The sequence below is a fragment of the Cyprinodon tularosa genome, unplaced genomic scaffold, assembly GCF_016077235.1.
Source record: "Cyprinodon tularosa strain WSP-4 unplaced genomic scaffold, ASM1607723v1 ctg233, whole genome shotgun sequence".
In the NCBI taxonomy this organism is placed as follows: domain Eukaryota; kingdom Metazoa; phylum Chordata; class Actinopteri; order Cyprinodontiformes; family Cyprinodontidae; genus Cyprinodon; species Cyprinodon tularosa.
The window spans coordinates 116,790-141,495 of NW_024038871.1; the positions used below are offsets into that span (position 1 = coordinate 116,790).

The 24,706-nt window shown below is 39.7% G+C and overlaps 2 protein-coding genes across 2 annotated transcripts in view; one reads left to right on the forward strand and one right to left on the reverse strand.

The window, feature by feature from the left end:
- Window positions 1–15,895, forward strand: ddx55 (DEAD (Asp-Glu-Ala-Asp) box polypeptide 55). Its single transcript, XM_038287016.1, has 15 exons — window positions 1–19; window positions 4,867–5,077; window positions 5,164–5,214; window positions 7,678–7,764; window positions 7,857–7,948; window positions 8,042–8,104; window positions 8,557–8,706; window positions 10,238–10,430; window positions 10,519–10,601; window positions 10,863–10,994; window positions 11,064–11,156; window positions 11,256–11,370; window positions 14,449–14,617; window positions 14,689–14,981; window positions 15,055–15,895. The coding sequence occupies exons 2-15, from the start codon at window positions 4,970–4,972 to the stop codon at window positions 15,202–15,204; spliced, it is 1,779 nt and encodes a 592-aa protein (XP_038142944.1). The 5' UTR covers window positions 1–19; window positions 4,867–4,969; the 3' UTR covers window positions 15,205–15,895.
- The window catches only part of eif2b1 (eukaryotic translation initiation factor 2B, subunit 1 alpha), a 15,125-nt gene continuing 5,648 nt past the window's right edge, over window positions 15,230–24,706 (reverse strand). Inside the window, exons 3-9 of the mRNA XM_038287017.1 lie at window positions 21,914–22,050; window positions 20,459–20,575; window positions 20,280–20,392; window positions 20,136–20,204; window positions 19,565–19,640; window positions 15,502–15,627; window positions 15,230–15,424 (exon numbers count right to left, since the gene is read on the reverse strand). Of these exons, the coding sequence (XP_038142945.1) occupies window positions 15,269–15,424; window positions 15,502–15,627; window positions 19,565–19,640; window positions 20,136–20,204; window positions 20,280–20,392; window positions 20,459–20,575; window positions 21,914–22,050 (794 nt within the window). The 3' untranslated portion in view covers window positions 15,230–15,268. The remainder of the gene's footprint in view (window positions 15,425–15,501; window positions 15,628–19,564; window positions 19,641–20,135; window positions 20,205–20,279; window positions 20,393–20,458; window positions 20,576–21,913; window positions 22,051–24,706) is intronic.

Sequence of the window (24,706 nt, forward strand, 5' to 3'; positions counted from 1 at the left end):
CGCAACGTAGCGGAAGATGGACCGGTGTTATGCCCAAAAGTGCATGCCTGCCGAAATATGCATCCCCAGTCGCGGGAGCGCGCCTCGCTCTGTTGAACGGCATATCGACGAGGAAAACGGATTAAAATATGTTCAATGGAGCTTAGGTTCTTATATTAATGATATAAAAACGTTTAAAAATACCTCTCGTGGGAAAAAAGTTGTGGTTATTTGGCAGATTAATTTACAAAAGTACGGATTTTTTGAACAACATTAAATCCAAAGATTTTGACCATGGTACGGCTGATTTATTTGTTGTGGTCTCTTGCTATTTACACACAACACTAAACCGTGATAGCCGAAGTGAGTTTTGAGTTTGCAAAGCTTTCTCTTAAGTGGAAAATCAAACGCGCACCTACAAAGCACAGCGTTCACAGACCAGTGAGATGCGTTCGCTGCGCGTCAGAAAGCTATGGTGCATTCAGGAGCATTGGAACATTTTAAACTTACAAGAATGAGGCATAAAACAGAACTGTATTTTTACTGAACTGTATTGTTTTTTTTGTTGTTTTTTTTTGTTTATGCACATCTGCTAGCTTTTTATTCTAAAAAATCTATAATATTACAGCAGCAATTTATCAAAGTTTTTCAAAATCCTGTTTAAAAGCTCCAAATGGGGCTTCAGATCATATGAAGCAACAATTGCACTGTCATTGTTTTACAGGGCAGTATTTGCATTTGCTGATCCTTGTACTTAATTACTGATGAATATACAGGAATACAGATGTACAAGTGTCAACTCCTCTGAGATAGCAGGGGATGGAATTTTTGGCAAGGACCTGCCAAAAAATGCATCCCCCTTGTTTTTAACTCAAAGATTGTCCCACACACATGAAATTCACACTGGTAGCTCAGCACACATGTGGAAGCAGGTAGAAATTGAAACATCAGCTACAAATCTATATTTCTGGAAAAAAGCAGGGGATGCCATTTTTGGCAAGGACGTGGCCAAAAAATGCATCCCCCCTTGTTTTTAACCTAAGGACCTGCCAAAAAATGCATCCCCCTTGTTTTTAACTTAAAAATTGTCCCACACACATGAAATTCACACTGGTAGCTCAGCACACATGTGGAAGCAGGTAGAAATTGAAACATCAGCTACAAATCTATATTTCTGGAAAAAAGCAGGGGATGCAATTTTTGGCAAAGACCTGCCAAAAAATGCATCCCCCTTGTTTTTAACTCAAAGACTGTCCCACACACATGAAATTCACACTGGTAGCTCAGCACACATGTGGAAGCAGGTAGAATTTGTCACATCAGCTACAAATCTATATTTCTGGAAAAAAGCAGGGGATGCAATTTTTGGCAAGGACCTGCCAAAAAATGCATCCCCCTTGTTTTTAACCTAAGGACCTGCCAAAAAATGCATCCCCCTTGTTTTTAACTTAAAGATTGTCCCACACACATGAAATTCACACTGGTAGCTCAGCACACATGTGGAAGCAGGTAGAATTTGTCACATCAGCTACAAATCTATATTTCTGGAAAAAAGCAGGGGATGCAATTTTTGGCAAGGACCTGCCAAAAAATGCATCCCCCTTGTTTTTAACCTAAGGACCTGCCAAAAAATGCATCCCCCTTGTTTTTAACTTAAAAATTGTCCCACACACATGAAATTCACACTGGTAGCTCAGCACACATGTGGAAGCAGGTAGAAATTGAAACATCAGCTACAAATCTATATTTCTGAAAAAAAGCAGAGGATACAATTTTTGGCAAGGACCTGCCAAAAAATGCATCCCCCTTGTTTTTAACTTAAAGATTGTCCCACACACATGAAATTCACACTGGTAGCTCAGCACACATGTGGAAGCAGGTAGAAATTGAAACATCAGCTACAAATCTATATTTCTGGAAAAAAGCAGGGGATGCAATTTTTGGCAAAGACCTGCCAAAAAATGCATCCCCCTTTGTTTTTAACCTAAGGACCTGCCAAAAAATGCATCCCCCTTGTTTTTAACCTAAGGACCTGCTAAAAAATGTATCCCCCTTGTTTTTAACTTAAAAATTGTCCCACACACATGAAATTCACACTGGTAGCTCAGCACACATGTGGAAGCAGGTAGAATGTGTCACATCAGCTACAAGTATATATTTCTGGATAAAAGCAGGGGATGCAATTTTTTGCAAAGACCTGCCAAAAAATGCATCCCCCTTGTTTTTACCTTAGGACCTGCCAAAAAATGCATCCCCCTTGTTTTTAACTTAAAGATTGTCCCACACACATGAAATTCACACTGGTAGCTCAGCACACATGTGGAAGCAGGTAGAAATTGAAACATCAGCTACAAATCTATATTTCTGGAAAAAAGCAGGGGATGCAATTTTTGGCAAGGACCTGCCAAAAAATGCATCCCCCTTGTTTTTAACCTAAGGACCTGCCAAAAAATGCATCCCCCTTGTTTTTAACTTAAAAATTGTCCCACAGACATGAAATTCACACTGGTAGCTCAGCACACATGTGGAAGCAGGTAGAAATTGTAACATCAGCTACAAATCTATATTTCTGGAAAAAAGCAGGGGATGCAATTTTTGGCAAGGACCTGCCAAAAAATGCATCCCCCTTGTTTTTAACCTAAGGACCTGCCAAAAATTGCATCCCCTGCTTTTTTCCAGAAATATAGATTTGTAGCTGATGTTTCAATTTCTACCTGCTTCCACATGTGTGCTGAGCTACCAGTGTGAATTTCATGTGTGTGGGACAATCTTTAAGTTAAAAACAAGGGGGATGCATTTTTTGGCAGGTCCTTGCCAAAAATTGTATCCTCTGCTTTTTTTCAGAAATATAGATTTGTAGCTGATGTTTCAATTTCTACCTGCTTCCACATGTGTGCTGAGCTACCAGTGTGAATTTCATGTGTGTGGGACAATCTTTAAGTTAAAAACAAGGGGGATGCATTTTTTGGCAGGTCCTTAGGTTAAAAACAAGGGGGATGCATTTTTTTGGCAGGTCCTTGCCAAAAATTGCATCCCCTGCTTTTTTTCCAGAAATATAGATTTGTAGCTGATGTTTCAATTTCTACCTGCTTCCACATGTGTGCTGAGCTACCAGTGTGAATTTCATGTGTGTGGGACAATCTTTAAGTTAAAAACAAGGGGGATGAATTTTTTGGCAGGTCCTTGCCAAAAATTGTATCCTCTGCTTTTTTTCAGAAATATAGATTTGTAGCTGATGTTTCAATTTCTACCTGCTTCCACATGTGTGCTGAGCTACCAGTGTGAATTTCATGTGTGTGGGACAATCTTTAAGTTAAAAACAAGGGGGATGCATTTTTTGGCAGGTCCTTAGGTTAAAAACAAGGGGGATGCATTTTTTTGGCAGGTCCTTGCCAAAAATTGCATCCCCTGCTTTTTTTCCAGAAATATAGATTTGTAGCTGATGTTTCAATTTCTACCTGCTTCCACATGTGTGCTGAGCTACCAGTGTGAATTTCATGTGTGTGGGACAATCTTTAAGTTAAAAACAAGGGGGATGAATTTTTTGGCAGGTCCTTGCCAAAAATTGCATCCCCTGCTTTTTTTCCAGAAATATAGATTTGTAGCTGATGTTTCAATTTCTACCTGCTTCCACATGTGTGCTGAGCTACCAGTGTGAATTTCATGTGTGTGGGACAGTCTTTAAGTTAAAAACAAGGGGGATGCATTTTTTGGCAGGTCCTTGCCAAAAATTGCATCCCCTGCTTTTTTCCAGAAATATAGATTAGTAGCTGATGTGACAAATTCTACCTGCTTCCACATGTGTGCTGAGCTACCAGTGTGAATTTCATGTGTGTGGGACAATTTTTAAGTTAAAAACAAGGGGGATGAATTTTTTGGCAGGTCCTTAGGTTAAAAACAAGGGGGGATGCATTTTTTGGCCACGTCCTTGCCAAAAATGGCATCCCCTGCTTTTTTCCAGAAATATAGATTTGTAGCTGATGTTTCAATTTCTACCTGCTTCCACATGTGTGCTGAGCTACCAGTGTGAATTTCATGTGTGTGGGACAATCTTTGAGTTAAAAACAAGGGGGATGCATTTTTTGGCAGGTCCTTGCCAAAAATTCCATCCCCTGCTATCTCAGAGGAGTTGACACTTGTACATCTGTATTCCTGTATATTCATCAGTAATTAAGTACAAGGATCAGCAAATGCAAATACTGCCCTGTAAAACAATGACAGTGCAATTGTTGCTTCATATGATCTGAAGCCCCATTTGGAGCTTTTAAACAGGATTTTGAAAAACTTTGATAAATTGCTGCTGTAATATTATAGATTTTTTAGAATAAAAAGCTAGCAGATGTGCATAAACAAAAAAACAAAAAAACAAAAAAACAATACAGTTCAGTAAAAATACAGTTCTGTTTTATGCCTCATTCTTGTAAGTTTAAAATGTTCCAATGCTCCTGAATGCACCATAGCTTTCTGACGCGCAGCGAACGCATCTCACTGGTCTGTGAACGCTGTGCTTTGTAGGTGCGCGTTTGATTTTCCACTTAAGAGAAAGCTTTGCAAACTCAAAACTCACTTCGGCTATCACGGTTTAGTGTTGTGTGTAAATAGCAAGAGACCACAACAAATAAATCAGCCGTACCATGGTCAAAATCTTTGGATTTAATGTTGTTCAAAAAATCCGTACTTTTGTAAATTAATCTGCCAAATAACCACAACTTTTTTTTCCCACGAGAGGTATTTTTAAACGTTTTTATATCATTAATATAAGAACCTAAGCTCCATTGAACATATTTTAATCCGTTTTCCTCGTCGATATGCAGTTCAACAGAGCGAGGCGCGCTCCCGCGACTGGGGATGCATATTTCGGCAGGCATGCACTTTTGGGCATAACACCGGTCCATCGTTGTGCTCATTCTGGCCATGTGCTAAACTTTCACTGACTTCCATCTAACATCTTATGGTTCTGCTGTAACATTTTCTCGGTTTATTCCCCAACATGGAGAACATTACAGACGGCACGTGGGACAGCTTACCTGTTCAAATAAACCAGAAGATTTTACAAACCCTGGAAGAGTTGAAATTCACTCACATGACTCCTGTGCAGGTAACTGATTTAGCTTTAAACTCCCTGTTTCCATCTGTTATGTCATTAAAACTCTGCCTGACTGCTGGATCCGTTCCCTTTTACAGTCTGCTTGTATCCCGCTGTTCATGAACAATAAAGATGTGGCAGCTGAGGCGGTGAGTGTCTTTTCAACAAGTTATTAAGGAGGCTTGAACAGCTCAAGATGTTTTGAAAAAAAAACTAATGTTTTCCTTGTGAACTGCGGTACTCTCGTGTTATTTATATTAAACTAATAAGTAATGCAAAGCGGATAATATTTTATATTGATTTAAGCTACTAGAAGCCTGCAGTAGCTCTACCGACCCTGAGAGCGATGCACCATCTATCTTACAATGTTGGTAAAGGTTTGTAACACATTCAGACATATATAAGTATACCTTATATTGTTTATGAACAAATAAGCAGCAAAGAAAGGAAGCAACAGTTACACATAAAGTGCACTGGATTGGATTTCCGATATCAGATTTCTAATCACCGATATCAGATCCAGTTAATTAGCCGATATCAGAGACGATATCCGATCCAGGTATCGGATCGGTGCATCTCTATTAGAGGCCAGTTGTTATAGGGTTTTTGAATCTGGCTGTAAAGAAATCTTCAATTATCAGAGGTGTCAAGTAAAAAAGTACAAATACTTTGTTACTGTACTTAAGTACACTTTTTAGGTATCTATACTTTACTCCATTACTTATTTTTCTTCCTACTTCTGACTTCTACTCATTACATTTTCACACAAGTATCTGTACTTTCTATTCCTTACATTTTTAAAACAAACGTTACTCATTACTCTTGGCTTCAGTTTAATGTTTATAAATATTTATTTCACTTCATGTGTGCCATCCAATGCAGATCATTGGCTCCATATAATCAGTCATATAATGGAAACAGTGTCAGGGTTGGTTGTGGTTTAGGACCCAAATGCAGAGGCAGAGAGCCTGAGGTGATTTCTTGTGGATTTAATCAAAGGAAACAGTTTAACAAAGGCAGGAAACCAAAAATCCAACTAATAATGAAAAGCAAACCAGAACTATGGAGACATCTGGGGAAACCAAACACGATGAGCCAGGGAGAGACGAGGTAGGTAGACAACAGCATGGGAGGACGGCAAAGACAAGGAACCAATAAGGATTGACAGCAGAGGGAGAGTATAAATAGCTGACTGAGACAAAGGCAGGGCTAATGAGCTGACAAGGAGCAGGTGTGAGAGGAGACAACGAAGGAGCCAAGGGGAAAGGAACACACACACACACACAAGAGGGCAACAGAGGAAAACAGAAAAACATGAAAACTAACATAAATCTAGAAATTACAACAAAACAGGAATTAAACCAATAAAACTAAAAAAACAAGGAGCAAAGTAAAGCACAACATAACCAAGACCATGACAAACACTCATTGGTTAGCTAAAGGAAATCATCAGAAGCAAGCAGGTGTTCTTCAAACTGCAAACGTGAATTATCTATGCCATGCTACAATGTAGGATTCAGAAGAAGATGTTGAAATGTCTGAAAGGTCAGAGATGGAGACCAACAGACCTCCCTCATCCTTGGCCCTTTCTCAAAGAATTTTGAGCTTTCAATTCATATAGTGGCATCTGACTGTGTTTTTTAAAGGTTACTTTATACTTTTATACTTTAAGTACTGTTTGGAGCACATACTTTTTCACGTTTACTTGAGTAAAGAGGTCAAGTTGATACTTCAACTTTTACCAGATTGTTTTTAAACTGCAGTATCTATACTTCTACTTAAGTAACAAATGTGTGGACTTTTGACACCACTGTCAGTTATGATAATCTTTAATTATAAGGGGGTTTAATGGGGAAAAAAGTATTCAACTATTCACCCCAGTTAAATAAACGGAGATCGATGGATTTCACTCAGTCGGCACTTTATTTTATGTTTGCAAAGAGAGAACAGTTCATCATACACCCCTTATTGCATGGTAATCAGCCCTGTTCTGATCTGGACAGAGTGTGTTCCTCTTTACTTACAACAATGGAAAGCAGTCAGAGTCAAAACAAATGACTGACACTTTGGTTAAACAGTATCATGTTATGAATAAACCTTGAAAAAGAATCTGGCTTGTTATGAGAATAAAGTGTCTTGTCTACAAACACCCCTCACTCAGGCGAATTGTGAGGCCTTGCAAGTGAAACTGACTCAACTTTTATTAAGATAAATTTAAATTTTCTGACCACAGGGGGGCTTGGTGGAAGTGAAATGAACCATTTGGAGAGGTATTTAAACATGGGCTGAAACTAACGATTATTCTGCCAATCGATTCATTTTCCATTATTGTTTTCAATGATTAATCAGATAATAAAAGTGGCCTAAAGAAGATTTTATACAGAGTTTAAACAAAGTGAAGCTAAACTTGAAGAGCTCTGCATAGAGCGTATTTTCTAACAAAGGTTTTCCTCTTAAAAGCAGTTAAATTAAAATAATCAACGATTATTTCAGTAATCATTTAATTACAAATAATGCAAACAATTGCTTTGTGTTTTTATGTAGAGATTTTTTTTTAATATGAGAAAGTTGGACATTCCTGACAGTTATGAGCTTCTCTCTGTTTGTTCCAGATCACCGGCAGCGGGAAGACTTTAGCGTTTGTCATTCCGATCATAGAGCTGCTGCTGAAGCGAGAGGAGAAGCTGAAGAAAAAGCAGGTAAAAGAGACGCCAACGTGTCTGTTCTCATTTCTGTGATTCAGAGGGATTCTCTGTTTTGGCGGATCTCATTGGGAGCATTTTTCCTGCAGGTTGGCGCCATGGTGATCACTCCTACTCGGGAACTGGCCCTGCAGATCAGTGAAGTGATGGGAACGTTTATCCAGAAGTTTCCAGAGTTCTCGTGAGTGTAGAATGAAATATGGCAGATATGAGACTCAGAGTTTAATCAGTGGTAAAGTTTAAAAATGTCTCTGTTTCACCTCTTGGTTCTCAGGCAGATTCTACTGATCGGTGGCAGTAACCCAGCAGAGGATGTGGAGAAGTTTAAGGAGCACGGGTATGTATGGATTGGCAATTCTACCCTAACAGGATGTAAAGCTGTCAGCAAAAGGACTTCCTTTGTTTGTAAGGGGTTTAACAGGATGATTACATCCTTCTGTTCAACTAAAGGGAATCGGAGCATAGTTTGGAATTTATAACGTAAATTAAAAAGGAGAAAAATGCCTGGATTTAAATTGTTCAAACAGTATTCTGATTGGATGAAAGAAAATGAGTTTACAGATTTACAATGAACCTCGCAGTTTTATATTAATTTAAAACAATTTTTTTTTGTTTCTTTGTTATAAAATACTAAAACTCAATAAATATTTGAATTATAAAACATAATGCAGAACATTGGATTCAAAATAAACGGTTCACAATCGTACTTTAGCTCCTAATTTCAGTCAAATGTTGGAAAATCTAAAAAGTGATGATGCTGCAGTAACGCCAATCTGTGCTGATTTTCAGAGGCAACATTGTGATTGCGACGCCCGGCCGACTGGAGGACATGTTCAGGAGGAAGACGGAGGGATTTGAACTGGCCAGCGCCGTCAGGAGTCTGGAGGTTCTGGTTCTGGACGAAGCAGACAGGCTGCTGGACATGGGCTTTGAGGCCAGGTACGAAGCGATGGGAAACATTTCTACGGCTATGATGGAGGAAGGAGCTCAGAACCAAACCTGCTGCTGGTGGTTTGCTTGTCTTTTGCTCCAATCAAGGAGAGAATGTTCCGGGTTTTAGAGCATCTGGTTGAATGATGATAAAAAAAAAAACAGGGTTCTTTTATTTAACCCAAAAAATATAATAAGTAACAAGTACAAAAATGGATCCAGGAAAAAGGTCAAAGGAACCAAAACTACTCAAAGCATCTGTAACAGAACAGAATAGGAAACTGACCTTCCTTAATGAGATAAAGGGAAACTTAAACAAACACATGGGGTAAAACATACAAAAACAAAACTAAACCAAATTAATTAAAACCCCATTTCCCCCCATAGCGTTGATGTGGTACGGTCCAAATCAACTCAGCCCCTTGGCCACTTGCCGGTTCCTCAATCAAGGGACTGGAGAAACTGCAAAACTCAACCAGAATAAAAATAAACCACATTCACAACAAAAACAGGGCGATCTAACGAGTGTGCACTAATCTTGGAAAACAGTGTAAAGGTGATGAATAAAAAACAAATAATGAGATTTCTTTGTAAATGACGACTAAAGGACAAATTGTCCTGTAAATGCAGCCTTCACATGCTCTGAAACATCCAGATTCTGTACTTTTTGGGTTTTTTTTAGTTTTCAATCCAGCAGGGAGGGGTTCAGGTACAGTTAGGGTTGTGAACTTGAAAAAAGGAACTTTCCTTCTAGGAACAAAGATAATAAATTTAGGTTTGAGTCAAATGTTTGCAAAAATTATTTCGTACCCAAAAAGAGGGCAAAAAAAAAACGTAACATGTTGATCCTGCTGAAATCGATGACTGGCGGAGAAGTGCCTCTGATTGGTCAAATCCTCATCCACTCTACACTATGTGTATTTCCTGTCTGGTACCTTACTGGCTTGTTTTTTTTTTTTGTATGACCGTCATTGTGGAAAACGACACGCGAAGTTGGACCAGCTAGAAGAGCGAGGTGCACGAGAACGCTGGGACCCTTTTTCCACCTTGATCACCGCTCTTTTTCACCCTCATGTCCCTCCGTTGTCGCACAAACTTGCCCCCACTTCCTCACCGCCTCGGCCGTATCTAGACCCACAGCTAGTTCCTGATTGCCCCTCTTGCGTTGTGGCGTGGAATAACACAGCGCAGTCCACGCTTCAATATTGGGCATAAATCAAAAATATCTGCGACACAATGCTGCTGGAGGATAACCAGCCCTTAACTCTGAGAGCTTCTCTGGATGCCAGTTAACAGTTTGCTCCAGTTTTGGATGTATGTACTTGTATGTATGTTGGCTTAACACTTACAGCAGTGCACTTGTGTTCTGAGAAGTAACCGGTTCGATCCCCACAGCCTGCGGTCCCTGAGTTAAACCCTTAACCTGATACTGCTCCCCCGGGCGCCACACAATGATGGGTTAAATGCAGAGAACAAATTTCCTCATTGTGGGATAATAAAGGGATCTACATGACATATTTCTGTCTCCATTTGTACGCAGCCTGAACACCATCCTGGGCTACCTGCCCAAGCAGAGACGGACCGGCCTGTTTTCAGCCACTCAGACCCAGGAGCTGGAGAAGCTGGTGAGGGCCGGCCTCAGAAACCCCGTACGGATCACAGTCAAAGAGAAAGGTCAGGCTGCCGCCGCCGCTGCACAGAAGACGCCGTCCCGCCTCTCCAACTACTACAGCGTGAGTTTGGGAGCTCCGGCGCCGTCGTTCTGCATCCTGCCCTAAAAGATGAGACCCAAAAAAACTGTTTGTGGTGTATTCCTGTCAGATCTGCAGAGCGGAGGACAAGTTCAACAACCTGGTGGCGTTTCTAAGGCAACACAAGCATGAGAAGAACCTGGTCTTCTTCAGGTTTGGTCCATCAGTTCACATTCAGCCGTTATTTCTGCTTCTTTATTTTTTATTTACCGGTAGATTTGCTCTTGAAACTTTTATCTTTTTATCCTTCCTCGGGATATTTAAGCACATTTTGTTCGTCTGCGAGATAAAATGTATAATAAGTTTGACATCTTTGTGACAAATTGTGGGAAAGTCGAAAGGATGTGAACTCTGATCGTAATAAATAAGATTTATTCATTTCTAATATTTTTCTCCCTCGGTTTTAACCACCAGCACCTGTGCCTGTGTGGAATACTTCGGCCGAGCCTTGGAGTCGCTGGTCAAGAAGGTCACCATCCACTGCATCCACGGAAAGATGAAAAACAAGCGCAACAGTATTTTTGCAGAGTTTCGGTCTCTGAAAAGGTAGGAACCTCCTCCTGCGTGGTTCTAGATGAATCGTTTTTACTGTTTTAAACTGTTTTAATGTTGCAGCGGGATCTTGGTTTGCACCGACGTCATGGCCAGGGGCATCGACATCCCTGATGTAAACTGGGTCCTTCAGTACGATCCGCCCAGCAACGCCAGGTTGGTGCGCCGCCACGTCTGCGTCCGTCAGAAACGACGCAACAGATTTTAGTATCTCACTTTTCCAGCTCTGATGTTTGCTTGGTTTATCCGCTGCAGCGCTTTCGTGCATCGATGCGGGAGGACGGCGCGCATCGGTAACTATGGCAACGCCCTCGTATTCCTGCTGCCGATGGAGGAAACTTACGTCAACTTCTTATCCATCAACCAGAAGGTGAGTCATATAAAGCTAATCTGAGGTGTTTTTAATGGCCGATCGCAGCAGAACCTTCTGGATCGAACTTCATCGCTTCAGAAACTCTTTGAGTTGTTTTGTATGAAGTTATTTTTTGTGATTGTTATTTATTCAAGAAAAAAAATTATCTGAAAGGGGGAAATGATTTTTAAAATAAAATAAATATATTGGAGAGAAGAAAATACACTGATAGCAAAAACTGATGTTATTTGAGACTAAAGAAAAAGTTTTGAGAGAAAATATTTTGAATAAATAAAAGAAACTGACAGTCGGAAAGTGATTTACAAGGGAAAGAAGCTCTCAGAATTATTGGGGAGTGGTGGCCTAGTGCTTAGGGCATAGCGCTCGTGCTTTGAGAAGTTAGCAAGTACCCGGTTTGATCCCCACATCTTGCATTGTGGGTCCCTGAGCAAGACCCTTTATCACACAATGGCAGCCCACTGCTCCCCAAGGGGATGGCTTAACTGCAGGGGTGAATTTCGTTGATCTGTACTTGCAACGGTGTAATGACAATAAAATGCTGAAAAAATATAAGTATATATATTATTGCTCTCAAGTATATATATATATATATATATATATATATATATATATATATATATATAAATATATATGCATTTAGAGTGAACACTTTCTCTTAAAAATAGATTTCTCTCAAATTTTTTAAAAATACAAAAAAAACCTCCACATTTTGTACCTAATTTGGTAATCAATGAATTCAGGAATCTAACCAATAATAATAACGATCAGTATCACCAAGCAGGAATATACTGAAACCGGTCAGAACCACAGTTGGTGGTTCTGTTGAGATTTAGCAAAACTGGATACGACTGGATTAAAGTCGTTTTTGTTTCGTCTAACCTCCGGGTTCCACCAGAAACTGCAGCGCTTTTTAGGCGCCATCTTCCACCGTGACCATTTTCAGTGGAATATCATCAGCATAAGGTGGATTGCATCTTCCTCCTATAGTAGTTTACATATAGGCACTTAATAAAAAAATAAATCAGTTAATTTTATTTCTACTATCTCTAACAGCGTCTTGTTGCCTGCTCTTTATTTAATCACCATATGCAGTTTTTCATCACAGTGAATTAGTAAAAGAAAAATTAAAAATTTATTTTTAACTTGTCAAATTTATCACGGCTGTTGATTAATGCATGTTTTTTTTCTTAATATGTAAAAATTTAACCTGATCCACTTTACTTTATCAACTGACTTTCCTGGGAAATTAAATGAATTTGCATTAAAAACGCAATTTAACATAATGCTATTTTCAAATCACAGTCCTTATGGTGGTGGTTAAATGGTTGAAGTGGGATCGTTGTTACAAAAAGAGAGAGTTGCAGCCAGAGCACAGACCCAACCTTGCAAGTAGAAGTAAACATTTTTTCGCAGAAAGGTTGCAGTAAAGTCCTGTAACAGTGGATTCTGGGTAAGCAAGCTTTCAAAAACCAAAAGCCTGGGGTGAAACATCTACAAGCTTGAGGTTGGTGCAAAGAAAGGTCAAAATAAAATCGCAACTTTGGTTAAAAATAATCACAATTTAGATTTTTGCCAAAATCATTAAGCCCCAATTTAAAGCGACACAAACAACCAGAGCCTGTTAAATTGAATGTCCACTAGGTGGCAGCAAAGTAGGACAGACTATGAGGGCCAGGTTAGAGATTTCTTTATTTTATTTTTAGATTAAAGTTGTAATATAACCAGAGATGGCAAAAGTACTCACTTTCCGTACTTGAGTAAAAGTACAGATACTTGTGTTAAAAAATACTCTGGTAAAAGTGGAAGTAGTGATTAAACTTCTTTACTCAAGTAAAAGTAACAAAGTACAGGCTTGTAAATTTACTTAAAGTATAAAAGTAAAAGTAGAAACCACTTTTTTCATGCCGTTGCCTACATTTTAAATGGATGTCTGCCAATAGGACTAGATCTCCGTTGTGTTCATTTTCAATCATCTCGTCGTCCATGCTACTATGCTAACGCCACCGCCACCAAGCTGCAATGATTTGCCGCCAATGAATACCGCCGAATCTGTCGATTCATCTTGTAGTGGTGCGTCAAATGCAATGTAGATTCCCATCCAATTAGATTGAATTTGGTATTGATGACGTGAAAAATAATAATGGTAACTCCATTGAAATTATTCAAAACTAAAGTAACAAGACAATTTTTTAAAATGTAAGGAGTAGAAGTAAAAAGTTGCCATAAAAATAAGTAGTAAAGTAAAAAATATCAGAAAAATCTACTTGAGTACAGTAACGAAGTATTTGTACTTCGTTACTTCCCATCTCTGAATATAACGAGAATTAAGTCATCCCGTATATACCCGTTTCAGAAAGAAAGTTTTAAAGCTGCAGATGACGGTCGACCAGCTCCACCAATCAGCAACCTGAGTCCACTTTGACCTTCTGCCCAATTTGATGCTGCTGCTAAAAGATTTCATTATTAGTCAAACCAGAGCCAAAGTTCACATGATGCTCCACATTCCTCATTTTAGGGAACAAAGTGTTTCTTGTAATAGTTGTCATAAAATACAACTTGTTTTTTGTGTTACTTTTTTCTCGCAATGTTACGACTTATTCCTTACAATGTTATGTCTTTTCTTGTTGCGACTTTATTCTTGAAATAGAAAAAGCAACTCTAGCCTAGCCCTAATAGCAAAGAGCACGGGGTTTTGCCAACTTAGGTTTTTTTTTCTAAACCAGTTTATTTTTCTAAACTAAAATTAGCTTTTTTTTGGAAATATAATCCCAGATTTTCTTTTCATGTTACAATTTCTCAAGAGAAATATTTCAAAGAATTTTAGATGCAGTGAAAAATGATTTTGCCAGCAAATGACGGGCCTCACAAACTAGAAGTTGACTCCTTTATAATCACTTTGTCCTTGTTCATTATCAGTGTGACTCTGTTTAACAGCAGAGCATCTCAGACTGTACTTATGGTGAAAAATGGTTTTCTTTAAAGCAGAAAGGGATGCCATTGATGTCTGCAGGTCAGAAAAGGTGCATTTGTTTAGAACGTTTAATGAGAAATGGCCTCCTCTCGTTAATGGCTCAGTGCCCGCTGCAGAAGATGTCTCCCATTAAGGATGTGGTGGACGTGCTTCCCAAAGTGAAGGCCATGGCCCTGGCTGACCGAGCCATGTTCGACCGCGGGATGAAGGCCTTCGTCTCATACGTCCAGGCATACGCCAAACATGAATGTAGCCTCATCTTTAGAGTAAAAGGTGAGAAAACCTCAAAGCTATAATCATTTCCTTAGAGACAATTAAAACTTAATGAGGTTTTATTTTTTCAGATCTGGATTTTGTGTCCTTGGCTCGCGGCTTCGCTTTGCTCCGCCTCCCAAAGATGCCGGAGCTGAAGGGAAAATCGTTTCCTGAATTCGCGGAGACGACCGTGGACACAGAGACCATACGCTACAAGGACAAAAACCGGGAAAAGCAGAGACGGAAAAGGCTGGCTGAGCTGAAGGACAAGGAAAAGACAGAGCTTCCCAAGAAGAGCTTCGTTAAGAACAAGGCCTGGTCCAAACAGAAGACCAAGAAGGAGCGCAAGAAAAAACGGGCCGCTAAAAGGAAGCACGATGAGGTAATTCTGTTGGGATAAACTGAGCATTTAGACAGGATCCGATATACTTATGGCTTCTCTTCTGCCTCTGCAGGACTCTGATGTGGATGACGAATACATGAAAGAGCTTTTGGAAGACACGCGCCTCCTTAAGAAGCTCAAAAAAGGCCAAATCAGCGAGGAAGACTTTGATCAGCAGATCGCAAATCGACCAAAGTCAAAGCAAGAAGCAGAAGGACCCTAAATTAAAGCTCAGGAGGAACCAGTCGTCTGTTTAAGGGTGTTTATTAGAGAACAATGAGGCACAGTTATAAATACAGCTTAATGAGTTCATCGCTGACCGCCGACGGGGTGAGGACGCCCAGGTCGGTGAAGAGGAGGGTGATGAGTGATGGCGGCGTGTAGTCGATGATGGGGTGCTCCTCTGACAGGTTCTGTCCGCTCTTCAGGGTGTCTGCCTTGTACTGCGGAGGGACAGGAAGCACAAGTCAGTACATCTGAATAAAAAGGAGGGAAAACCAACAACATAAGGAAGCAGCACCTTAAATTTATCAGGCACATCCTGCTGGTTTAGCGGATACAGGCGGACAAATTTAAAACTTTCAGCCACAACGTAGAAGGGCTTGTTGTGAGCTTTGGAGCACAGAGCCATTTGATAGGTGCCAATCTGGAAAGACAAAACAGACTTTTAACAAGGGTTCAGTTTTACAAATGTTTTTATAAATAAAATATGTGCAGCAAGAATGTGTTCAGCCCCCATTAATCCTGCTAACTACCTGATAACAGCCAGTGTGTGTGTGTGTAAATTAGTACTGACGATTGTTAAAGAGTAAAGTACAAATAAATCTGTTCTCAGTTTGTCAAACCACAGAAATGTTTTTATTAATCACTTATATGAAATTCAATGATTAAAAAAAACGACTAATTAAATAAAATTAGGTCTTTAAAGTAATGAAAAAACATCTGTTTTCTCTGCCCTGAGATGCTGGGGGTGCTGAAACCACGCCCACATGCTATTCTGATTCGCTGGAACAGTTTTACAGAAAAAAAAACTGAATGGGGAAACGAGAATTGCTTTGCTCCCTCTGGGCCGACGGGCTGCAGCTGCTGCATCGGAGTCCCTTTGTTCTGGAGGTGGGAGGGGCTTGTTGAGACTGATTTATACTTCGAAACTAGGTTGTCTGCGTAGGTGTCGCAGTGAACACAAAGACGTCCCCGCCCCCTCTGCAGACACTCTGCAGGCATGGGGTCAACTTCCATTGCTATGCTGACGACAGACAACTTTACATTAAAATGACTCCTCCCAGCTCCCCCGCCAACTCTGTCACCCGCCTCAGCTCCTGCCTGGAGGATATAGAGGCGTGGATGAGTCAAAACTTCCTGCAGCTTAATGCCTCAAAAACAGAGGCCATCCAAACTGGTACTCCTCATCAACTCCGTTCCTCTCCTCTCACCTCTGTTTCATTCTGTGGTCATATCATTCCCCTCTCTCCCTCTGTTACAAGCCTTGGGGTCAACAAGCTTGACCCCCACCTCTCCTTTGACAATCATGTCACCTCCATCTGCAAAACGTCCTTCTTTCACCTCCGTAATATCTCTAAACTCCGTCCCTCCCTATCCCTCCCTGCTGCAGAGAAGCTCGTCCACGCCTTCGTCTCCTCCAGGCTGGATTACTGCAACGCTCTCCTCGTCGGGATCTCTGGCAGGAGCCTTCAGAAGCTCCAGTATGTACAGAACAGCACTGCCAGGGTCCTGATGAGGGTGAGGAAACACCAGCACATCACTCCCATCCTTCACACTTTACACTGGCTGCCCATTCACGCCCGTATAGAGTACAAGATTCTTCTGCACACCCATCACTGTGTGCACGGTGCGGCCCCCATGTATCTCACTGAGCTGCTCACACCACACACCTCTTCCCGGACCCGGTCAGGCCAACAGCACCGTCTGGCCCCACCCAGGACACGGCTAAAAACAATGGGCGACAGGGCCTTTGAAGCCGCAGCTCCCCATCTGTGGAATGCCCTCCCAGACCACCTTAGGGCCCCACAGACAGTGGATTGTTTTAAGAAAGGACTAAAAACTTTCCTGTTTAGAAATTCCTACAATTGTTGATTTTAGATTTTTTTAATAGGCTACGTATGCCTGTTAATGTATTGATTTTAATGACTGTCTTTTTACTCTGTTTTTAATGTTATGGTCTTTTAAACTTGTTTTGTAGCACTTTGAGATTTGAAATCAAATGTAAAGTGCATTATAAATAAAAATTATTATTATTATTATTACTCTGCTGCACCTCTCCCTAATTGTAGCTGTCTGCAGACAGTGCCGCAAACAGAAGGCCGGCCTGTTTTGTTTTTATGACCGTAATTGCGGGAAAAACACCAAAGTCAATAAGACAGTAAAAACTTGCTAGAATTGTGGCTTATTTGATTTTTTGCTAACAAGTCCTCGGATAAGTCTGAAAAGGCGCTGAGTTGGTTACAAAACAGAAGCAGCCTCCCTGTTTTTAATACGGCCAGCAGGGGGCGGGGCTTATGCTGAAAGCAGCTACATGACAACATGAAGCTGCACCAAAATAAGCGAAATTTAGCTAGTGCCACAAGATAATCAGAAAAGGTTGGGAGATTTTTTACAAATGAAAATAAAATATGACAATGTGTTTAGTAGGGGTGTAAAAAAAATCACATCCATCATGGCGATTCGATTTAGTATCGATATCCTGACCCAACGATTTGATTATTTTCGATACTGAAGAATACACCACGATGCGAATTTTTTTTTTTTTTTTTTTTTTTTTTTTACACCTTACAGGCTAAACAAAGTTTAAAGTTTCAAATAAATCAATGAAACAGCAAATAACAGAAGTAGAAAAGTTGCATCAAAAAATACTGCATAAAATCAGTGCAATGTGTGCAACGCAATACCTCGGCTGCAGACGTCCCCGCCCCCTTGAAAGACGCTCAGCTGCTCCTCTCCCTAATTGTAGCTGACCGCAGACAGGAGGCCGGCTAGTTTTGTTTTTATGACCAAAATTGCGGAAAACAAGTCGTGAAGTTTGACCAGCTAGAAGAGTGAGGTGCACAAGAACGCTGGGACCCTTTTTCCACCTGGATCTCCGCTCTTTTTGGCCCTCATGTCCCTCCGTCATCGGACTAAACTCGCCCCCACTTCCTCGCCGCATCGGCCATATCTAGACCCACAGTGTGTAGCTCAGACCACGCTTCAATATTGAGCATAAATCAAAAATGTCTGTGTCAAGCTCACTGCAACACACTGCTGTAAGAGTATAACCAGGAAGCGAGGTAGGAGGGCAAAATAGGTTTAGTGCCACCCCAGCACGGGAGGGAGAATTACGCCCAGGAGCAAATGGATAAAAATAGACCGGAGGAAAAAAAAAACATGAATCGATTTTCTTGCGGACGTATCGATGCATCGGATCGTCGGCTGTTGGATCGATGCATCGATACAAAACGATTATCTACACCCCTAGTGTTTAGAAGAAAGAGTTTACAGAGTTGGATCTGTAATTCCCTTTGAACACAACTTTTGAGTTAATGTTGAGCTGCTTTGTAATTTCTACACAGACACACCATCATCTTAATCCGGATCATGACCTGAAATAAAACTGCGTAGAAATCCTACTATTCTCTAACAATCAGGGAAATTTAGAACCAATCCTACTTTAGCTCCAATTTTCCGTCAAATGTTGGAAAATATAAAAGATAAGGTAAATCTTGTGGAACTCCAGTATTGATTCAATATAAAATGCTGGAAAATAAGATTTACCTTAAGGTACCATGCTCACTTTCAGAGCCAACATTAAGTTGCATTGAATTAAATTCCCTTCGAACACAATCTAAGCTTTTATTTTAGCTGTTTTCTAAATCCTAATCCAGTTCCACCTTTATGCCTATTTATTATATATTGGTAGCCTGATAAGCCAGACTAAATGTGAGATTAAATATGTAATTTAGTCTGGCCCCGATGAATGAGACATCGGAAGATTGTTGATGAGAACAACCTGTTGTCTTTCAGACCGCTGTCTGTACCTATTGGCCAATGCTCTGACCAATGAGAGCAACTGACTGTGACGTTGTAAGAGCGACAGAAAGCTGGTGGGGGAGTGTAAACAAGCAGCCTGTCGGTAAAACGGCGAATACGTCCTTCTTAAAAATTAATGAGTGTAGAGTCTCTTCCTGCTCACGTTTCAACGAAAACCCCAAGTCTAATCCTTCCAAAACCGATTCCAAAGCTGAGTCAAACTACAACTGTTCAATAGTTGCCATTCAAAATACATTTCTGCGTTGTGATTGGCCCGCCAGTTCTAGGGCCTGGGGCACTGATCGAGGCTAGACCACTCGCAGGCAGAAATGATTTTGGCCGCTGGTGGGTGGGGCTAATTTACTATGGTAATATATTAGCCTATTTATGATAAATGCTAACTCAGCAACATGAATCCTGGGTAAATAATCCCATTCTGAAACAGTCTCCTGTATAGTTTACATCCGCTGGATGAGAAAAGGTGCAGATTATGTTTGATAGCCTGATAGTCCAGGCTTCATTTGATTATATCTCTGCTGAGGCTGTAAAAAGGAGCTCACCTTGTTGATGATCCCTCCGCTCTCAACGACGCCCTCAGCACCAACGATGACCAGGTCCACTTTCTCCAACACGTACCTGAGGGACGAAAGAAACAGGTAAAACAAGGTTCCTTGTTTATATTATTCCTAACGTTAATATAAAAAAATCTATAAATTATCTGGATTCACTTTCACTGCCTGTGAAAATTTTAAATGTAGAATTACATTTTAATTATAGACAAGGGATGTAATATATATTAAATATATATTATATATATAAATATATATTTTGAACAGATAAAATCAAGCATTTTATATTGAATCAATACTGGAGTTCCACAAAATTTACCTTAAGGTACCATGCTATTTTTGGTTTTACTTTCTATTTCATATTTGACCATTTAAATGGTCTTCTACTGCCTTTATAATGGAAGTTTTTCAAAGTAATTTTTGTTATTTTATATCGTGCTAAATAAATACTGCTGTAATCGTTAGCTTAGAGTTATATTTCACTGATCTTTTCAGTTGTAAAGTTCAACTGGAGATGAAAGACAAAATAAACCAATTATTTTCCCCGAACGGCTTTCTTTACCCTACAGCTGCATCCAGCACTACCGTCACTGGAACGTTCAGTTTCTTTAGGGCTTCAGCCATCTGCCGTCTTCAAGAAAGAAAGAAGAAAACTGAATTATTTTTTGCATCCTTTGAGCAGAGCACAGCTTAAATTGTCGCTCACCCGGTGGCGTCAGGCTGCGATTCGGTCACAAAGACCGAGAAGCGCTTCTTCTCTGCGGCGGCTTTCTCCAACACTCTCAGGACCACTCTGGAGTATGAATGGGTCAGGATTTTCTGAGAGGAAATGCTCCAGATTAATGACATGCAAAGAGCAAGAAATAAGACGTGGCTGGTACTTACGGCTCCATCTTTGATGAAAGTGTGGCAGAGCTTAGCTACTTTGGTCCTGGACATGGAGATCTTCTCCAGAAATAGTTCTCCTCTTTCCTCCATTACTTTCTTACAACGAGACAAATCCTGCAGACAGAAATGGATGTTAGTGTGGTGAGAGCTGCAGCAGCACCAAAGCCTTATTACGTCACTAGAATCGGTTTGACCCTCCAGTCAATAGAGATTCAGCAACAGAAGAGAAAAAAAAAAAAGGTTCTCAGCTTCTTTAACAAAATGATTCAAGACTGCTTCTGCATTTTATTTACTCTAAATAAAACGCAGAAGCATTTTATTTACCCTCGTCCCTCAGTAAGATCTAGAAGCACAAGATCTATATTCAGCCTTTGAGCAAAGATACTGCTACATGGCTCTACATCTTATTTTGGCATTTGACCAATTAGAAGAGCCCTTGAATGATATATTAGCTGCTGGAAATTAAGTTGGGAAAAAAATTAAAAAGTCAAGAAAAAAGGTAAAAGGCTCATTGAACAGTTAATAAGTTTACAATTATATTTAGGTTTATAAACTAAAAAGTTCAAGTGCCAGTATCAGCATTAATGTATCTAAGGTTATCTTGTAACCACAAAAAATGTTTATTTTTTTATTTTTATGAAATTCTTATAAAAGCACTTTTGTTATTTTTCTTAATATATTCGGGTAAGTTGGTGTTTCTTATTAAATTGACATTAATTCTTACCATTAAAATATCCATATTTTTGAAAGTTACAAATGTAGTAATGTTTTGTCCTGGATTCCAATAACACTATTGGTTTGAAATTTGGATTTTAAAAGGATTTCACTGCCACTGAAGTAAAACTGCGTAGAAATCCTACTATTCTCTAATAATTGGGGGAAATTAAGAACCAAACGTACTTTAGCTTCAATTTGCGGTCAAATGTAGGCGGGAAGTTTATGGCACCACAATTTTTCTACAGCAGAAATGCTGCAGGTTTTACTATCATTCTGAGACATTAAGCTTAAACACTACTTCAGTACAACAAAAAGTTTACCTCTAAAGAAATACAACTAGATTTAGGTTTTAGTGTGTCCCAATCAAAGCCTGGAATTGAAACTAACTGAGATTATTTAGCTTAATCCTAAACTGCTGTTTTATTCTGTGAAATTCTCATGTCCAGCGAAATCAAAACAAAGAAAAGGAGAGAAATGAAAGTAGACTTTGGAGGCAGCTCCTCTGACACATAGTCATGTTAGTTTGGAATGAAAAAAACTACATTTTCTAACTTTTTTTTCGTTTAGCAATCCTGATGCTTTGATGATCTGAAACATTTCAGGGAGAAAATGAAGCATGACATCTGTAAGGAGGACAACACTTTGTGAAATGTTTGCTTATACACTTAGCAACACGCCAGCTGGAGTTCCTGTTGGAGGCGTTCAGGATTAATAAACAAGTGAACCTTCACCCACCTCGTGTTCCAGCGACGTCAGGCTTATGAAGCGCAGGAAGAGCTCTCCTCCAGAGGACACGGCCACAGAGGAGTCCTCTCCCTTCAGGCAGTCTGTGGCTGAAGTCAGGCTTTCCCTCAGGCCCAGGATGGTTTCACCTGAAGGGACGGAGGCACACATTTGGAACGACCCGTTAAAAACAATCAGGAAGAAGTTAAAGAAATCCTGCTCCGCTTTGAATGTTAACATCTAAAGGCAGCTGGTTCAATTACTCTAAGGACAAATGGAAAGCAGTTTTTTTAAAAGATTCCTTTATTTTACAATTCTGGATTTACTGAATTCTGTTTTATTTTGAGATGCCAGTATCGGGCGGGGCCCCGATCAGCACTAAATGGTGGTATTTTATGCATGAAATTATGAAATTATGCATTTTAAGGACGCATGATAAATTGATTTCAGCATCAGAATCGGCTGTTATTCGTTTTTTTTTTATACATTGTTTTTGGGCCCTATATATATAATACACTAAAAGGCATCTCTGTATCTATAAATATAAATATCAGTATATTATGGTTTTCTCTTGGGTTCTCAACAATAGGAAAGCATTCAATAAATATATATTTTAGCTCATTTTTGGAAAATATAAAAACCCAATGAAAGCGTTGGGGTTTAGTAACTGTAGTTCCATCAGCTGCCACCCTTAGAGTGTCCTCACCAACTTTCATCACAAAGTTACACCCTTGGTGTCGGTGGAGTTGGTATTAAAAAGGCAGGGTGTTATTTATTTTTAGGACCAAAGTGGAAAAGAAGTTTGGGTCAATAGTACTTTCATTTGCTGCTGTGTTAATGCTTTAAGAGTATTGCTGCTGTTGAGATGCATTTGTTTGCTCTCAAACACTAGTTCTCCTGCGATACTTTAGCACAGGTGTCAAAGTGGTTCCAGAAAAGGCCGTGTGGCGGCCGGCAGGTTTTCTTTCCAACCAAGCAACACCACACCAGACTCCATTCATCTCATCGAGTCATCATGTTCAGATTGAACTCACTTGATAAGATGAATGGAGTCTGGTCAAGTGTTGCTTGGTTGGAAAGAAAACCTGCAGCCGCCACACGGCCCTTTCTGGAACCACTTTGACACCCCCTGCTCTAAGGTATATAAAAAAAAAATAAAAACATAAAATGAACAGGCTGATTTAGGGCACCTAAATGAAAATAATCCAGAAACAAGCATTATGGAAGGATTGCCATCTTATTAGTGTTGTATTATTTGAGATTTATGATCCAATACTGAATCTGGATCAGAATCAGTTCGACCTAAACTCACCTGGACCTGATGACCCCATTAAGCCTTTATAGAGCAAGTTAACATTTTTGATCATTTACATACCCATTACAAATGGACTCCCCCTGTCCTTCTGTGAGGTCTAGAAGCACAAGATCTACATCCAGGCATTCAGCATAGATACTGCTACATGGCTGTAAACCTTATTTTGGTATTTGATCAATTAAATGAGCACTTGAATGAGATATTACCTCCTGGAAATTAAGTTAAAGAAAAGGTAAGTCAAGAAAAAAAGGTAAAAAGCTAACTGAAAAGTTTAAAAGTTAATAAGCCTAGTTAACAATTATATTTAGGTTTATGAGGGTTGAGGGACACATCTGATACAAATCTCATTAAAATCCGTCCATAGCTGTTCAAGCTGTCCTGTACACACAGAGAGACTCTCCTAAAAACAAAGGCCTCCTTGGTGAAGGTAATAAACACCAGTATTGGTCAGAAATATCTTCTGGCTGATTTATTGCTCTATCTACGAGGAATAAATACAAGTCTTTCATTTCTTGATTTAGATACCTAATGATCCACATTTGTTGACTCTCACCCCACAGCTTTCTCATTCAGCTCTGAACATCTGCTTAGACTTTCTGCTGAAAACGTCGTCATGTAGCTGTAGTTTCCTACAGGCCACTTTAGCCTGTTCAATGTGCTTTGATACGACTGCTTGGTCATTTTGCTCTTAACCCTCTATAGGGCAAGTTACTCTTTTTGATCACTTGCATACCCCCTCGTCCCTCAGTGAGGTCTAGAAGCACAAGATCTATATCCAGGCATTCAGCAAAGATGCTGCTACATGGCTGTATATCTTATTTTGGTATTTGATCAATTAGATGAGCCCTTGAATGAGATTTTAACTACTGTAAATTTAATTGAAAAAAAGTTAATAATTCAATAAAAAAGAGGTAAAAAGCTAATTAAAAAAGTTAAAGTTAATAAGCCTATTTAACAATTATATTTAGGCTTATAAACTAAAGAATGTAAGTGCTAGTATCAGCATTAATGCCTCTAAGGTTATGTTTTTTTTTACCAGAAAATGTGTTTCTTTCACTCAGAATGTTTTTCATTAATTTCTTATAGAAACATTTTTGGGCAAGTTGGCGTTTCTTGTTGACATCAATTTTTGCCATCAAAATATCCATATTTTTTATGTTACAAAGCTAATACGGTCTTATCCTGGATTCCAATAACACTGTTGGCTTGAAATGTGTACTTTCACAGTATTTCACTGAAGGATACTATAAAGGATTAATGCCTATCTAATAATATTTTAGGGGTGCAGCGAGCAGGAGAAGGTCGTTGGTTGTGCTTGGAGCGGAGGTTTTTCGGAGAAAAAACTGCCCAGGGAAGAAGGCGGAAAATCAAATTACAAATTGAAATTGTCAAAGGCGGATTGAGCATAAACTGGTATGTGAATGGTTCGGTTGGTAATGGAGTTAGGAGATGAGGAAGATATGGGTTTTGATGGGTGGACGCCAGTGGGG

What these genes read in the sequence shown, in the direction of transcription:
- ddx55 (XM_038287016.1), top strand. Translation starts at nt 4,970, where the DNA reads ATGGAGAACATTACAGACGGCACGTGGGACAGCTTACCTGTTCAAATA. An exon ending in AGAAGCTGAAGAAAAAGCAG is followed by an intron (nt 7,765 to 7,856) that starts GTAAAAGAGACG and finishes TTTTTCCTGCAG; the next exon opens with GTTGGCGCCATGGTGATCAC. An exon ending in CAGAAGTTTCCAGAGTTCTC is followed by an intron (nt 7,949 to 8,041) that starts GTGAGTGTAGAA and finishes CTTGGTTCTCAG; the next exon opens with GCAGATTCTACTGATCGGTG.